General features: G+C 49.0%; 1 protein-coding gene across 4 annotated transcripts in view; it reads right to left on the bottom strand.

Annotated features, from left to right (window-relative positions):
* TSC22D1 (TSC22 domain family member 1) overlaps positions 1 to 13,207 on the bottom strand; it is a 68,023-nt gene extending 54,816 nt beyond the window's left edge. For 3 of the 4 annotated variants that reach the window (XR_008596644.1, XM_054973246.1, XM_054973248.1), the window contains exon 1: positions 10,826 to 13,207. Coding sequence is in view for 3 of the 4 variants with exons in the window: in XM_054973246.1 (XP_054829221.1) it covers positions 10,826 to 12,969 (2,144 nt within the window). In the remaining variant the exon portion in view is untranslated. The remainder of the gene's footprint in view (positions 1 to 10,825) is intronic. The other variant, XM_054973247.1, reaches the window with a different exon arrangement.
* Between the last annotated feature and the right edge of the window lie 3,711 nt (positions 13,208 to 16,918).

Genomic DNA, 16,918 nt, shown 5'->3' with positions numbered 1-16,918 from the left:
TTTTGACACAGCTTGGGGAGGACACTTCATTTTATCTTGTTCCTCTCCCACACAACTCCTTCATTCCTTCTTCCTGGCAGCCCCCATCTCTTGTACCCTTTCCCTGCTTCCTTCTCTCCTTCCCACTCCCAACCTACTTTTTACCTGTCCCTCATCTTTATTGATATTATTTACATCATTTATAACCCAACTCTCTCCCCAATGGGGAGCAAAAGCAGCTTACACACAGTAAGCCTCCACAGTATCCTCAAAATGACCCTTTGAGGTAGATCAGACTGAGAGAGGGTTTCTGGCTCAAGGTCGCCCAGCAAGTGTCCATGGCAGAGTGGGGGGGGTGGATTCCAGCCCAGGTTTTCCAGATCCTAGTCTGACACCCAAACAGCTACACCACCACGGCTCCCAGCTTTCCCTCCCACTCCCTAGGAAAAGTCTAACCAAGTTGCAAAAGTCAGGTGGTTACAAACCATTGAGGTGAGTTGCGTGGTGGCCACTGCTAGGCTCTGCCAAGCTGCACAAGTTGATCAGTGGCTGCTTTACGCCCCAGGCAAGTGGTATGGCATCAAGTCAGCTAGTAGCCATCAGTGGACCTGGGCGAGTCCTGCAAACTGCATGGTGGTGAGCCGCCCAGGCGAGTCATGCAGTGGCTGCTGTTGCATAGTTGGAAGTAGCCAGGCGGCTGCTGCCTGCTCAGGCCCGGGTGAGTCACACCATTTGCATGGTAGTGAGTTGCCCACGGAATGCTCTGGGCCTGGCCACAGGGGGGACGGGAGCAGGGGTGGCCTAGGAGGCCAAAACAGCGCTGGAAAGGGCCCCCACCTCTCCCATACCGCTAACAGGAATCAAAGTTGGCAATACTAGAGTAGTTGCCTAGGAACCCTCCCACATGGCCACTGAAACCTCAGGCCGTTCCACCTCTCAAAGCTAAAGGTGCTGCTTTTAGGACTGACGGGTAAACCCCCCCAATTTCTGTTTAAATATTTCACGGATTTCTGCAAAATGAGAGCTTTTCTCAGAATTGTAGGAAGATCTGTCTTGTGTCAGCTTGAAAATCTAGATATTGGTAAAATACATAACAATATGATGTTTTTAAGACCAAAATATTTCAAACTGGGGGGAGGGGAGAGCCAGAAAATTCTTGACCTTGAAAACAAAGGAAAAAACAGACAACTATTATCTGTTTTGAATGGAAAATGTCAGTTGGCAACACAGCCATTTGAGATTGTATATTTATTAAGTTTTATGATGATTTGTACGTTTCTGAGATGTTTTATTTTTTGAGGTGTGTACAGATACCACAACTGACTAATAAAGACTGGGAAAATATTGCAGAAAGGATAACTCTACAAGAAGTCATTGCTGCTATAAGGAAGCTCATAAATCATAAATCCCCTTGACTGGATGGGCTAACCCCAGAATTTTATAAGTCCTTTTCTGAGCCTCTCTGTTTTCCTTTATGGAAAGCCATCAATAAGACATATGATACAAGACAACTGCCGTGAACTTAGGTGACCAGTAAATTAATCCTCATACCTAAAGAATGCCAGGACAATAAAGCTGTTGGCTCTTATCACCTGATTTCTTTATTAAATTATGATTATAAAACACTGACTACAATTCTGGCCAAAAAGACTTAACTCAATACTGCATAAATATGTTCATCAAGACCCAACTGGATTCATTTCTGGTGGGGGGGGGGATGACCTATAACGTACAAGTGTGATGGACTCTGCTAACAAGAATAAGTTGAAATCAACCATTGTTTCGAGCTGCAAAGAAAGCCTTAGACAGGCTGAAAAGTAAATTATCTTCTAGCCTGTTTTAAAGCATTCCAGTCCATGAACCCTCCCTCTCCCCCCTAATTGCATCTTCTCTCTCCTCCCCTCCTCTTCTATGTTTGACCAGTTTCTGTTCCATGCATCTGACGAAGAGAACTTGATTCTCGAAAGCTTATGCCACAATCAAGTTGGTTAGTCTTAAAGGTGCTACTGGACTCTTCTTGATTTTGCTACTACAGACTAACACGGCTCACTCCCCTGGATCTCAGTCCACGAAGCAATCTCTTCAGCAGGCTAATATATGCTGGCTCTTTGGCAAGACTGTTTGGGACACTTTCCAACCCATTTGAAACCTGGAGAGGGAGTCAGCGGGGTTGTCCCTCGTCTGCCCTTCTGTTTACACCTGCATTACAACCATTGACTATTTTCATTAGACAAGAGGAGGAAAAAGTACTAAGGAAGGTCCACCTGAATTTCAAACCAATCTTTATGTGGATAATGTAGCACTTTTTGTAACTGACATTGAGAGAACTTGTGTAGACTGAAAGGAATTAGTTGATAACGTATCCTATAACATAACTGAGTAAGAATATTCCCGACGACTCACTTCGATTCCCCTGAGCAGGCACGGTAGTGCGCCCCTAGCAGGGAAAAGAAGAAAGTCGCTCCCCTCCTGCAGCAGCCCTATCCCGTGCCGATGGGCCAGAACGGGCTGCCGAGCACACTTAGCTCCACCTCCCTCGGTCCTCACCACCTGTAGCACCCAGGCAGCAGCCTGAACGGGCTGCTGCTGGGTGCAGGAGCTGGGTGCCTGGCGCACCCCCAAGCCTCCAGCCCTGGATCCTGAAGATGAGCAAACACACCTGTAGCTCTTTGCAGCTGCGACTGTGGCTGGGAAGCGTGGCCACTCGCCTGCCAAGCCTCCAGCCCCAGAGCCTGGAGACAGACGGTTGTGCCTGCAGCCATTCACGGCCACGATCGTGGCTGTGAAGGGCTGGGAGGCATGCCCGCCCACCAAGCTTCCAGCCCCTGAGCATACCCTCCTCCCCCCAACCCAGATTGGGGCACTTGGGAGTGGGCAATGCCTGGCCCCATTGCCCTGCCCTCCTCCCCTCAACCCAGACTGGGGTGCTGGGGAGGGGGGCAGTGCCCAGCCAGACCACCCTGCCCTCCTCCCCCCTGCCCCATATCGGGGTGTTGGGGAGGGGGCAATGGCTGGCCCAGCCCCACTGCTCTTTCTAGAGCCCGTATGTTTTTGCCACAACAGACTTTGTTGCTAGTAGACAGATATTTGGCTACAAGTTGAATGTCCAGAAAAGAGAGATATTATTATTAAATCTGAATGTGGACAAGACAACTAAAGGCTGCTGGATTACCAAGATTTAAAAAATGCATCTGATAAAATACTTGGGAATACAGTGTACAATTTTGCTAATTATCCCAGGTTAACTTTGAGGCTATATTGAAGATGACAAGATCCTTTCAATCTTTATGGGCATTCTCTCAGATGTAGTACCTGGTATGTTTTGAAACAAGAAAAATTAATTTAGGTAGTAGGACTATCTTTATAGCATTAATTCCATCTAACATAGTCCTACTACCTAAATTAATTTTTCTTGTTTCAAAGCATACCAGGTACTACATCTGAGAAAATGTTGAAGTAACGGCAGTTCTGGGAGAGAGAGAAAAAGAATGTAATGGCGAATGGCACAAGAAAAATGGAATAGAGATGGCTTCTCAATTCCAAATATTCTTCTGCACTATCATGCTACAAACTTAAAATTGGTTATCAGCATGGTCTGCAGAGACTAGACTATTGGATGGAACCACGGTAGCACAAGGCTTGTGTTGTCAGGTCTAAGGGGCTCCTTTATGCTGAGATGATTGGAAAGGGATGAGAAAAAAACCAACTGTTTCATTCAGTGTATAAAGGAAGCTTGTAAACAAGCTCAGAAAGAAACTAGTCCCCCAGATCTCACCTTCAGCATCAGCAATAAGAGAACTACCCACCAGAGCTGGTTGGTCTAAAAGGAATTAAGACAGAAATGTGCTGGCTTGGATTGCTGCTATGACCGGAAGAAAAATAAGACTAATTTTATACAGTATAATCTTTGCAAGTGGTTAATCGCAATATATCAGGAGGACTTAACAGTGGCAAGGATGTGCTACGGTAGAGTCTGTACTCAAACTAAGGCATTTTTGAGACATTTTAGGATTCTAATGAAAGAAGTACCCTGACCTGGAGAGCCCAAGACAAGCCTGATCTCATCAGAGCTCAGAAGCTAAGGAGGGTCAACGCTGGTGAGGAACTGGATGGGAGAAGACCAGGGTGGCAGAGGCAGGCAATGGCAAACCACCCCTGCTAGTTTCTTGCCTTGAAAACCCCAGCAGGAGCGGCCGTAAGTCAGCTATGACCTGATGGCACTCTCCAACTCCACCATTACTACCAATGAAAAAAGCACGTTACCAGCGTTTAAAAATATCCTAAAAGCAAGTATATGTAAACCCACTTACATGTATTGGAGGAAATACAATCCCAATGCCTGTATTTGGCACTGGGATACAAGCCTGATCCCAAAATTTGGTCCTCTTTACTGGCTTTCTCAGCGAGTTTCAATCTAAGGAAGAACTCCCTTGAAATGTTACATCAGTGGCATCTTTTTCTAGTCTGGCTGGCTAGAATATATAAGAGTGTTTCTGACCATTGCTGGTTCTATGATAAGCCCCTGCTGATTTTATTCACATGTAGTGGAAATGTAGCACAGAAGTAAAATACTGAAAAATGAGCAAGATGGGAAGCCATATTAGTCTGTCTGCAGCAGTAGAAGAGAGCAAGAATCTAACAGCACCTATAAGACTTTTGTGAGTCACAGTTCACGGCTTATCTGAAGAAGTGGAAACCAAAACAGAGAGTGGATAACCACCAATCGAGAGGAGAAAAATACACAGTAAATATAAGAAAGTATTTATATATCTAACACAGTGCAATAGTGATAATGTGCTTAATATAAATATATTGTATTTATTATATATATATATAAATAATATAAAGTAATATAAATACAATAAATACAGTAGATAAATTACTATCAACATCCCAATCACAACCTGAAAAGTATATGGACAGCTGAAAAGTCCCAAATTAATCATATGTTCATATTTTGTCTATTTGCTGGTGTACAGAAAGGCAACATTGGGTCCAGAATCACAGGTAAGTGAGGACTAATTTATGCTAATAGTTTTTCATATGTTATCTACCCTTTCCTTTGGATAGAAAAACACTGAGAGGAAAAGTCCAAATAACCCTGTGCCCGGAATCCACGGTACGGAAAGACCGGCCCCCACAAACAGTTGCTCATATGCTGTTCCTTTCTGCTTCTTGCATTAGGTGGAGAAGCACTGCAGGAAAGAGGTCCTGACAACCCAACAAGGAATCGGTTAAATTTCAACTTGTTTCAAAAGGAACTTCATCAAGGGTCGATGCTGACACACAAATTCTCTTAGGTGTTGGTATAAGGCAAACTGCAAAGAAACGGCTGTTAGCCATGTTGTTAGCAGAGGAGGATAGTTTTAAAAGACAGAGCCAGCGGAGACTGCTCCCAGGAGGGAGGGTTTGTTAATTTCATCTTTGCCTCCCCTAAGGCTCTGTCAATTTCAACACCCAGGCAATGGGATTTTTTGAGGGACTAGGCAAGGCTCTCCAATTCCTAGGCACTGCTGCCATTTTCCAGGGTGCCCAAATGACAGCCACATGGCTTACTTTCCCCAATGTAATCCCATGATTGAAGACTGCTAGACAAGGAGTATGCCAGCATCAGTCAGTATTTCAGTAGCGGTCACTCAGCTTCTAAACTTGTGCCAGACAGGGACATTAAGATTTTAAAAAACCCTGAAGCAGAACAGAGGCCTTGCTTATACCAAGACCTTCTCATAAAACATTAACAAAATGTGAAGGTTTTAATACAGCCCCATCTGCCACTAATGGGAGGGATTCCGCAGCTAGAATCTGATATGGCCAATTACAAGTTACACAAGTTTAAGAATTTAATTCATTCTCAAAAAAAGTGCACTAGTAGGACATGTTTGGATTCTGTTAAGATAAAGTCACATTTGATTCTTGCTGATATTAAAACTTTCCAAAGCTTTGTGATTGTAAAGAGATCATGAGAGCCACAGGTTTAAGACAGGAATTAATAGACTCCCAGTTTGCTAGCATCTTCATTTTGTTATATGCTCCATAAATAATTACACAACTGCTAAAATTTGTTAGTCCATATTGAGGTCATTTATTATCTTGATTTCAGTATATCTTCTATGCATGTGTAATTATATTCTCACATGCATTTTATTATACAAATTTTTACTTGCTTCATTTCCTAAGTAATTCAAACAATTTACAAAACACTGAATTGTGAGTATTATCCATCTCTTAAAAGACTCACCTTTGCAAATTCTGGCAAGGCTGATAAGCAGAATTATCAGACTTTCAAATTATTCAGGCGATTATATCTGCAAATTGTGGTGGTGCATTTTTACTGTCAGCTCTTCATATGTAAAAATGGTAAGATTAATATATCTAAAGAACTCAGATTTATTCCAAATCCCAGCTGGCTCTACGTTTCCGCAGCAGTTCAGTGTTTACTGCAGATAAATTATGCAACTGGTGTTTCTTCTACATATTTATTTCATATGCTAAATGTGATTTAGAAATGTGTTGACTTAGAAATTTACCACCATAAAGTTTGCAGATTTGAGCTTCAAAGGTTTTGTCGGTACTTGATATATACTTGGAACCTGTTCTATTATTCTAATAACAACATCATCATAATAACATTCAATTTATATACCGCCCTTCAGGACAACTTAATGCCCACTCAGAGTGGTTTACAAAGTATGTCATTATTATCCCCACAACAAAACACCCTGTGAGGTGGGTGGGGCTGAGAGAGCTCCAGAGAACTGTGACTCGCCCAAGGTCACCCAGCTGGCTTCAAGCAGAGGAGTGGGGAATCAAACCCGGCTCTCCTGATGAGAGTCCACTACACCAAACTGGCTCTTGTATTCTAGTCAATACAAAGAGCATAACATTAAAGCTGATTTTTTATACTGTAAACCACATCATTTTTCTTTTTCCTGCACTGCTTTGTTATAGATTCTGCACTTCCCTTTGTTCTTTAGGGAAAAGAATGTCAATTCTGAAACAAATGAAATTAATTTCCTCCAAATTTTTAATGGAAATGATAAAAAGTTTAAAATATTTATCTATTCGTCTCATTTTTACAAATGTGATAACTCCTAGGAAATACTTAAATTAATAGTCTCTATATTATTTATAGATGCAGAGGAGTTAGCCGTGTTAGTCTGTAGTAGCATCTGACGAAGAGAACTGAGATTCTCGAAAGCTTATGCTACAATAAAGTTGGTCAGTCTTAAAGGTGCTACTGGACTCTTTTTGTTTATATTATTTATATTAAATATTGTTTTTATTGATATTACTTTTATATTTGACCATTATAACACTGCTTTTTCACTCTGAGAGCTGAAAAATGGAGGGGGGCTCTATATGGAAAAAATTCTAAACGCTCCTCAGCCTCTATATATAATCAAAGAAACATTTGACTTCCCATTTTTTTCATTTTGTTGACACAAAGTAATGGAAAAAGTTTCACATCTAGGATCTTTAATTTATTTTTCAACTTCTTTGTTTCAACTTATTACACACTAGTTTTATCTTTAGTGAAAGCGGAATTAAGAAGATAACGACTTTTTTTGTCGTAACAGGGAAGCAAAAAGTAAAAAAAAAAAAGCAACTGCCAACATATGAAGAATGCTACATAAAAACTGCATGTTTGGTTTTTTTAAATATACATCTCTTCCCTCTCTGCTCCCTTCAGCACTTGTACGAGCATACCCAAGCCGAATGTAATTGTATTTCACCGATGCAAATATGCTTCAGAGAGCAATCCGAAGCATGTGTACTGAGGTATCTACACAGCCAGCTGAAGGAGGGAGCTCTGACTCCTGAAACTCTTGCTGGTCTCTGAGGTGCCCCTGGACTCAAATCCTGCAGGTCTTCTCAGAATCCTAGTGAAACTCTATTCAAGAGGGGTTACTGCAAGGAAAGCGTGCTTAGGAGAACATGGTTACTGCACCAGCACAATGTCACAGAGAAGCAGCAAACCTAAGTTGGTTGGCTGGGGAGAAGCTGAACCCCGGAGGAATCTGCAGGCATCAAGTGAGCAGGACGGACCAAGAGGAACACTAGTTGGGTCCTTATCAAGGATTAAAGATTTTCTGCTGGGTTCCCCCCACCCCATATCTCATACACTTAACAATATCAAAGAGTGCTCATGAAGAGTTCAGTTGGTTGACCCAGCAGAGAGGCAGATGGGAGGGCCAAGACGCAGCATTGGCACCCTGACAGCTCTCTTGCCAGGCAGCGGAGGAGGAAGAGCACAGGATCAAAATCAAAAAGGCCCCAAGTGGCTTGCTTCCTCACTCGATGCTGGCAACGAACACTTGGGATCTTTGGAAGAGTGCCTCTCTCACCAAGGGCCAAGCAGTGCTGATGTGGACCCACAAGGGGCGGCATCCTGTAAAATGTTTCCCAGAAGGGCATTCTTTTCCCCGTAAACTGAGGTTTTCACCAGCAACCTGACCTAAAGCAACAACTGGCCAGGAAAGTGGAAAAGTGGATCGTGGGCAGTGTAGGACTGTGGGAAGGGGCAGCTGACCTTACACAGCCTGACTGGCTATGAAGTTCACCTGATGACCTTGGACTGATCCAGTTTTCTCAGTGGGGGGAAGGGGACAGGATAACTCTTGCATTCTGCCCTGCAGTCTGGCAGAAGGTCTGAGAATAGGCAGGACATCAAGATCCATACGAGTCCATTATTTCTCCCCCACTGACTAGTTCAGAACCCCCTACACCACTTACCCTGGTTGCCTAAGATCTCACAGGCTCCTCAATTCTGGCCTAACCAGTACTGGGATTTCTCCTATTCAAAAACAACGAAAGAAAAACAGCACGGGCATCAAGGCTGAAAATGTCAACTCAGGTTGAAGATGGTTCCTGACACTGAAGGGAAAAATCATGAAATTTTAGTTTTTGTGCTTTCATTCCTAGGACATGGAAAACCTTGACACCCGTAATTATACTTCACTCACTTCTCTTTATGGGAAAAATAACACATCTAAGTAAAAGGCAGGACATGCATGCACCACAAGCATTCACCAGGACCAGGCTACTCCAGCTGTGCAGAATGCGCATTTGTTCTGAAGTCTCCCGCCAGCCTCCTCACCTCCACGTCCCTCTTCCAGTCTCTAGCTGTCTGCCCGCATCCTGCCCCTGAGCACCCTCCACCTTGACCTCCCACAGTTTACTGGCTCTTCTCCCCCGCCCCGCCGCCCCTCCAAAAGCCAGCCTGGTTATCCACACTTGTACTGGGAAAGCAGTCATAGGGCACACAGGGCCTCACAGTGCCCTATTTTCCTCTTCTGCAGTGCTGCTGAGGGAGGGAGGGGGTGCAGCAGACCAGGCAGGGGAACAGAAGCAGCCTCCCTCCCTGCCGCTCTCTGGCTCTCTTTCAGCCTCAGGACTCTTCAGATCAAGTTTTACTAGCAAGCCCAGTGCTCCGATGTCCTGGGCTCCAGACCCCCAGGGACACGACCAGGTGAGTCAAAATGCAGATCATGGTGATGGCTGAACCATTCCCCAAACACTGCTGTTCCACAGTTGTCTTCCTCCAAGCAGAACTTACTTTGCATCCTGAAGCCCCAGGAACAAAAGAGCAGGTGGAGGGATGGAGGAAAACAAGGCCGGGTTCAACACGCACGCCCCTTCGGATTACACCCCAAGCCTAGGCTTTGTAAGAAATCTGCAGCAAACGAACTCTTACATGTGTGTCTGCCGCCTCAGAGCATCATCGCAAGCAGGTTCAAGCAGCGCTATCAAGTTCACAGACCTAGGACTTCAGCCTAAGACAAGGTGTGAAGCCTGGGACATCCCAAGCTCCGAACAAGAAGAGGACGCAAGGGGAACAAATAATAGATACGTTTGGCTAAGCTTCTGTCTCTCTTAAAAGTGCTGGCCCAGAGCAAAAAGGCAGCAGCATGCAGAAGCGTGTTCTGTTGGAAATACGTTGTTTGGTTCCAGCTCGATACCAACAGCTTCAAGCTCACAGCTGAGAAGAAAACAGACTTGATCTGCAAATGTACTCCACAAATACTTTCACAAAACGGGGTCTTTCCACTGCCTTTCCCCACTGGTCATTTCTAACCTCTTGAAAATTAGACAGCCACAATATCCAGCCCATCTTAAGGGCCCTATAACTACTACAGCTATGACCACTGCTCCCACTACTACTCTACATAAAATTCCTCATAAAATCAGGAGTGAAACTGTGAAGTCTAAGACCAAGTTAGCTCAATTACAGAAAAAGAAAAAAGAGAAATCCAAAAGAGCTGTGTTGCTACACTCCAATTTTCAAAAAGTTTGAGATATTTGCCCCCACTTGTTCAATATCTGTTTCAGAAGAATTTCTTCCTCACAGAACAAACTGATGTTCTGAAGTCTTTCTAAAGATGAAAGACAATGAACCACCACTTTCTAAAACCTCCTAAATTTGGCACTACAGAGTAGCAAGAACATTTGGAGGAGAGCGAGAAAGGAAACAGTGAAGGACCACGTATGAGCCAAACTAGAAAGATGCAACGTCAGACGCGACGCTTCCTTGTTCACACACACCCTTCCCATAAGCGAAGTGGAAATATTTGGAAAATACACCCTTGGACAAGTTTCTGGAGACAAGTTCATCTCAATATGCAAGTCAAGAAACGGGGCAGGCCTGACCTGGACCAGAAACTTGCAGCACTGTTATCCCTGCACAGCCAATGACCGTTTCTCACTCAGCACTAACCCTAACCCTTCCAAAGAGGACAACAGCCAGGACCACACATGCTGCTGCTTCTGGGAACTGCCCTCCTAATCCAAAGCCCAGTTACTTCCCGAACCCCCAAATCTCCCTTCAATCCTTCCAGAGCGATCTTACCCTTCATCCTCACCATCCATGAGCTGTGCAGTCAGTGGAAGGGCCTTCAAGGGGAAGAGAGAGGATGCCATGCTGCCAGACCCATCCAAAAGAGCCGAGGGGACTCCGGCACTGCTTTCCAGGCCTACCAAAAGAGGCTCTGTGGAGCGCCTGGCTTCTTCGCCTCGGCTGGCTGACGACTGAGCGAGGGCTTGTACAGAGAACTGGGCACAGTTCAGCGGCGGTAGATTTTGGGGTACGGATAAACTGATGCTAGTGGATGTCAACGAAGACTGGAGAACCTTTTGAACCACGTTCTCATTCTGTGCACCTGAAGATGGTGCTATGTTCTTTGAGGGTGCCAAGCTGCCAGGAGGAGGGGGCACGTTTGCAGCAGAGGGGCCTGAAAGGGGCACAGGACCGACAGCAGGCCCAGGACTAACGGCAGGCACCTGCTGCCCAGCCACGCCTGGGGCCAGGGGTTCTCCAGCTTGCAACAGTGGCTGGGCTGGTAACAGAGTCGTCTGTGGAGCAATAACTAGTGGCTGCGGAAGGCTGGACATGCCGGCTTGCGACCCTGGTGGAATCACCCCTGTGGGAACAGGTGGCACTGCCTGGGAAGGGGCAACGTTAGGGGGCATCACTGATGAGGTCATCTGATTGGCAACAAGGGGCTGCTGCACTACAGGAGGCACGGGGCCTTGTTGTGCAGCACTCATCATTGGAATGCCAGCTCCTGCCGCCGGCATTGGGGTTTGGACACATGCAACAGGTTGAGCGGGGGCCACCGGCAGGTGTGCTGGGCCAGAAGACTGCATGCTCGGTGCTTGAGCAGCCGGCACGGGGGCTCCTGTTCCTGCCATGACAGGGCTGGGTTGTACAGAAGGGGCTGGAGCCTGAAACACCTGCTGATGCTGCACGTAATCTGGCCCAGGGAGGGAGTTCAGATTTGCAGCTTTAACATGCCCAGGGGCCATCTGTACAGGAAACTGCTGGGCCTGCCCTGGTCCATAGGTCAGCTGGTGCGCTTGTGGCAGGGCTGGCGCAGGCTGGGTATAGGGCGGCTGCTTCTGCGGGGCCCCCACTGCTGGGATGGCAGGGTGCGGAGGGCCCCCGACCACACTCACTGCGGGGGGCAGGAGGGCCACGCCGGCGGAGGAGGCGGGCGGCGGGGCTCCCGCCTTGTGCGGAGGGTAGCCGGCCTCGTGGTGCAGCTGGGGCTGAGAGGCACTCTGGGGCAGGCCGGCAGGGGCGAGCAGGGGCTGGGGGCCGGGCCCGCCGAACTCGGCCTGCTGCGCGCCCCCCTCGCCGCTGCCCACGCTTTCCGTGTAGTGGCTCAGGGTGCTCAGGCCGCTGCTGACCGAGCTGCCGCTGGTGCTCTCCCGTTCCGAGGCGGCGGCGGCGGCGGCCTCCGGCGGGGCCTGGCGCAGCGCCTCCAGGGCCTTGTGGAGGGCCGCCCCGTCGGGCCCCGGCGCCGGGCTCTCCTTGTCGTAGAACTCGGTGCAGGTCCAGCGGCCCTTCTTGAAGGGCTCCGAGGTGGAGTCCAGCTTGACCACGCGGAAGCGGGAGGCGGCGGCGGTGGCGGCGGCGGGCGGAGGGGGGGCGGCGGCGGCGGCGGCGGGCCCGTTGCCAGCGGGCGGCTTGGCGGGGGCGCGCGGCGGCGGCGGCGGCGGCGGGGCGCGGGCGGGGGGCGGCGGGGTCGGGAGGGGCGCGCCGTTGAGGTGGGGCGGCGGGCGCGGCTGGTTGGGCGAGAGCGCGCCGGGCGAGTCGGCCTCCTGGAAGTTGCTGAGGGTCTCCTCGGAGGAGCTGCGCTCGGGCGCGCCCAGGTCGGTGGCGCGCGAGAGGGAGGCGTCGAGCAGTTCGGAGGAGGAGAGGTCCTCGGTGTGCGACTCGTCCAGGTCGTCGTAGCTCTCCGTGTCCTCCGCCACGCTGTTGTTGGAGCTCAGGCTGGCCGAGATCTGCGCCGGCGTCACGCTGGTGATCTGGAAGCCGCTCTTCTTCTTCAGCTGCGCGCCCGGCGGGCCCAGGCCCGGCGCCGGGGGGTCCTCCAGGCCGCCGCCGCCGCCGCCGCCCGCCCGCGGGAGCAGCGCCGGGTGCGCCATCTTCCTGGGCCCGGCCTCGGCCGCCGCTGAGTCAGGCTGCTGCTGCTGCTGCTGCTGCTGCATGGGCCGCGCCGGGCCCCGCGGAGGGAGGCAGGCGGGCCGGGCGGCGCGCACGCACGCACTCGCCCGCTCACACGCGCTCCGGCCCGGCGCCCGCCGCCAGCGCCGCCCCGGCCGCGGCCATGCACTTCCTCGCCGCCCGGGAGGGGCTCTGGCGCCGGCCGCCGCCCGAGGGAGCCCGAGAGGGGCCTACGCTGCTGCTGCTGCTGCCGCCGCCGCCTCCCGTGCGCCAGGGGGGCCTGCGGGCAGCGCCGGGCGCCTCCCCATCGAGGGCCGCGGGCGGGCGGGCGGGCGGGCGGGCGAGGGCCGGGGCGGCTGCTGCGGCTCTGCTGGGCTGCCGGCTTCCCCGCTCCTCAGCCTCCTCAGGGAGGCGGAAAATGGCGCCGCCCGCGCAGGCGCACCGGCATAAAGGCTGGGCGGGCCGGAGGGAGCCGAAGCCTGCCGGAAAGTGCCGAGCCGCGGGAGAGGGCGGGGCTCCGAGGCCGCCGCCTGCCCTGCCTTCGGGGCGCCCTCCCTGCGGCGGCTGCCTGGCCCCGCCCCCTTCCTCGCCCCGCCCCGCCCCGCCCCGCCCCGGCTGCGTTTGCTGGGCCGGTCTCGTCGCAGCTGCTGGGCCGGTGAACGCGGCGCCGGCGCCTCCAGGACACAAGACCCGCCCCCCGGCCCCGCCCCGCCCGCCTGCCGCAGCCCCGGGAATAAGGAGTCGAGCGGTTGTCTTATTCCGCTTGTATCCGAGGAAGTGAGCGCTGACTCGCAAAAGCTGCCCCCGGAATCGACCGCGCTAGTCCTGGAGGCGCCGCCGGGCTTGCCTTGTGCTTCCCCTCCGCTGGGGCCTGGCCTCGCCTCCTGGGCTGGCCTCGCTGGACTCCTGTTTTCGTGCACGTTTTAAAAAAATGGAAACGGGACTTCTGCGAAAGCTTTTGGGAAGGAAGCTGGCGTGGGAGCTGCCGAGGGCCCCGCTGCAGAGCCGCCCGCAGGAGAGGCCTGGAGGCCAAGCAGCCCTGGCCGCCTCCCCCCTGCTGCGTCCCTGCACATGGCGAGCCCCCAGCCGGGCCCCTGCCATGCCGGCGCCCCCCGTGGAAGGGCTGCTGGGGCCCCTCTCCTCCGCCTTGGGTGTGCCCAGTGGGGAAGGACCCTGCGCGGGGGGGGGGGGAGAAGCGGCAGCAAAGTCACGCCCTGGGGCGGGGCCTGAGGCCTTGGGCACAGACCCAGCGCTGCAGTGCCCCATCCCACGTTGGCCATGCCCCTCCAGTCGGCATTCGGGGTCAGTGCCAAATCTGTCCAGTCTTTCAAGTGCAAATTGTCCATGTAAAGGAAAATGAAGGACTTGAGGTGTGACTCCTGCCATAAATCTCCCACATGCGAATGCAGAAAATGGTAGAAAGAAATAAGAGCAAGATGCAGCAAACATCATATACTTAACGTACAGTGGTGTAGTCCACAGTCCTGCTCCCTTTATGAAAACAACTTTCTGACCCAGTCCATGGTAGCAGTGGGCCCGTTTCCTTTACAGAAACACCCTCCTGAACAATCCTGTTTGACGTTCCACGAGGCTGGGATCATGACAGAAAATGTGTCTTTTTTTTTTAAATAAAATTTTTATTGGAATTAGAATCATTTGATTTCACATTACAATCAATTCCCGTTTCCCAATTTCTAACCCCCTCCCTTTCCCCCCTTTTTTGTAGACTTCCAACAGTTTTCCAACCCTTTGTCCCTTTTCCCTTACTCATTTTAAATTCTTCTATCTAACAAACATATACTTTCCCTTTAATCTAAGCAATAATTCTTTAACTATTTTTAACACTCTGTATCCTATCTTTAAGTCCCTTCTTCCGTATTAGACAAACAATTTGTCCCTGTTTCCATAATTTCATAATTTCCTGGTTTCAAATATTTCTATAAACCATATACCATATAAACCATATAATCCATGCGTTCATATAAGTCAACCAATTTAACTTATATTCTGTATATTACTTTTTCTACATATCTTGTCTTCATTCTACTTTAGTTATATTTAATTATATTATTAATTTCCTCTTTCTTTAATTATACATCTATATAACTATCGTCAAAAGTTATCAATCAATTTGATCCATATGTTTCTTCCGGTAGACTTATTCAGTTTAACATGTTACACGTTTATACCAGAAACAGTATTAATTAGTCGGTCCTTATAATTAGTTATTTTCTATCCATATTTTATATATTTTTCTATATATAACAATCTAACAAGATAACTGTTCGATGTATTGTCGAAGGCTTTCACGGCCGGAGAACGATGGTTGTTGGGGGTTTTCCGGGCTGTATTGCCGTGGTCTTGGCATTGTCAAGACCACGGCAATACAGCCCGGAAAACCCCCAACAACTAACAAGATAACTGCTTAGACATTTTCATTTCTCTCTCTACCCTCCGGTAAAGTCACCCCCCTCTACATTTTGTCATGTTTCAATAGTTCTCAAACTGCCACAGTTCTCCTCCCACCTCCCATTTCTTCAACACATATTGCTTCAGCTTCTCCCAGTCTGTGTTGAACTGTCCTGGGTCCAGATTTCTCAATTTTCTTGTCATTTTGTCCATTTCAGCCATATACAGCAATTTGTAAGTCCAGTCCTCAATAGTTGGCACTTCTTGTACTTTCCATTTTTGCGCATACAAAAGTCTGGCCGCTGCTGTCATGTAAAATATCAATGTTCTATATTGGGCTGGAATGTTCTCCATTCCCAAGTTCAGTAGCAGGAGTTCTGGGTTCTTATTGATTTGAAATTGTAGGATCTCACTTATTACTTTTATTATTTCTCCCCAGTACTGCCTAGCTACCTCACACGTCCACCACATATGGTACAGAGAGCCCTCATGTTTTTTACATTTCCAGCATTTATTAGAAGTGTTCAAATTCCCTAGCGCAGTCTTCTTTGGTGTCATGTACCAACGATAGATCATTTTGTAAATGTTCTCTTTAATATTAGTACACGTTGCAGTCTTCATTGTGTTTTTCCACAGGTGTTCCCATGCCTCCATTGTTATTTCTTTGTTAAAATTTATGGCCCACTTCACCATTTGTACTTTAACTATTTCATCTTCAGTATACCATTTCAACAGTACTTGGTATACCTTGGAAATTTCCTTCTTATCCTCTTTTAAAAGTGTCTGCTCTAGTTTGACTTCCGGTTTGGGATTCATGGAGGTCTGACGCAGCTCCAACTGTGGAGCTGACCGGACTGCCATTTTAAGCGGCCGGCGGGGGCAAAATAGCCCGCGGCCGACTGCTCTCAGGCGGAGAGCAGGCAAAGAACGCTCAAGACCTCAGGGCGCGTTGATCTCGGGCAAGGGGGGGCTCTACGTGACGGGCCCCCTCATGACCCTTGAGGTCCCACCCTGTGACAGGTCGGCTATGATCTCTGCGGCAGTTTCGGGGCCAATGCGGTTGGCATAAGACCTACGTACCCAAACTTCAACAGGGGAAAGAGGAGTAGAGGAGAAACGAAGATTGAAACAGTGATTACAACCCACGGAAAGTGAATGGGAAGGTAAAGATCACTATCTTCTGATACGGGACAGGTTGTTAAAAGTAAAGAAGATTAAAAGTAGATTTTAAAACTGCAACAGGCTAACTATAAGGAGGAAAAGACTCGGCAAGAGTCGAAATAGAAAAAAGACTAAGTTTAAAGAAGTTATTAAAGAATTTGGACTATTGTTTTGAATACTTGCGGTTATGGAGCTGTGAGAAAATTTTACCATCGCGAGAGCTACTGCGGGAAGTCGGGAGACAGGAAGTACGTAATAACAATAGAGTTGCTGGAGAGAAGCGGCCCCTGCCGGAGGGCAGGAAGAAGGGAATCGCCATCTTTGAAACGGGAAAAGCCGTGGCTTCAGCGGAAGAGGAAGTAAGCCATTTTGGATTACAAAAACCGTAGAAGAACCATAGAGAAAAGACGCCCGACATTTTGG

This window comes from Eublepharis macularius, chromosome 3, assembly GCF_028583425.1.
Source record: "Eublepharis macularius isolate TG4126 chromosome 3, MPM_Emac_v1.0, whole genome shotgun sequence".
Classification (NCBI taxonomy): domain Eukaryota; kingdom Metazoa; phylum Chordata; class Lepidosauria; order Squamata; family Eublepharidae; genus Eublepharis; species Eublepharis macularius.
This window is presented reverse-complemented; position numbering and strand designations above follow the sequence as displayed.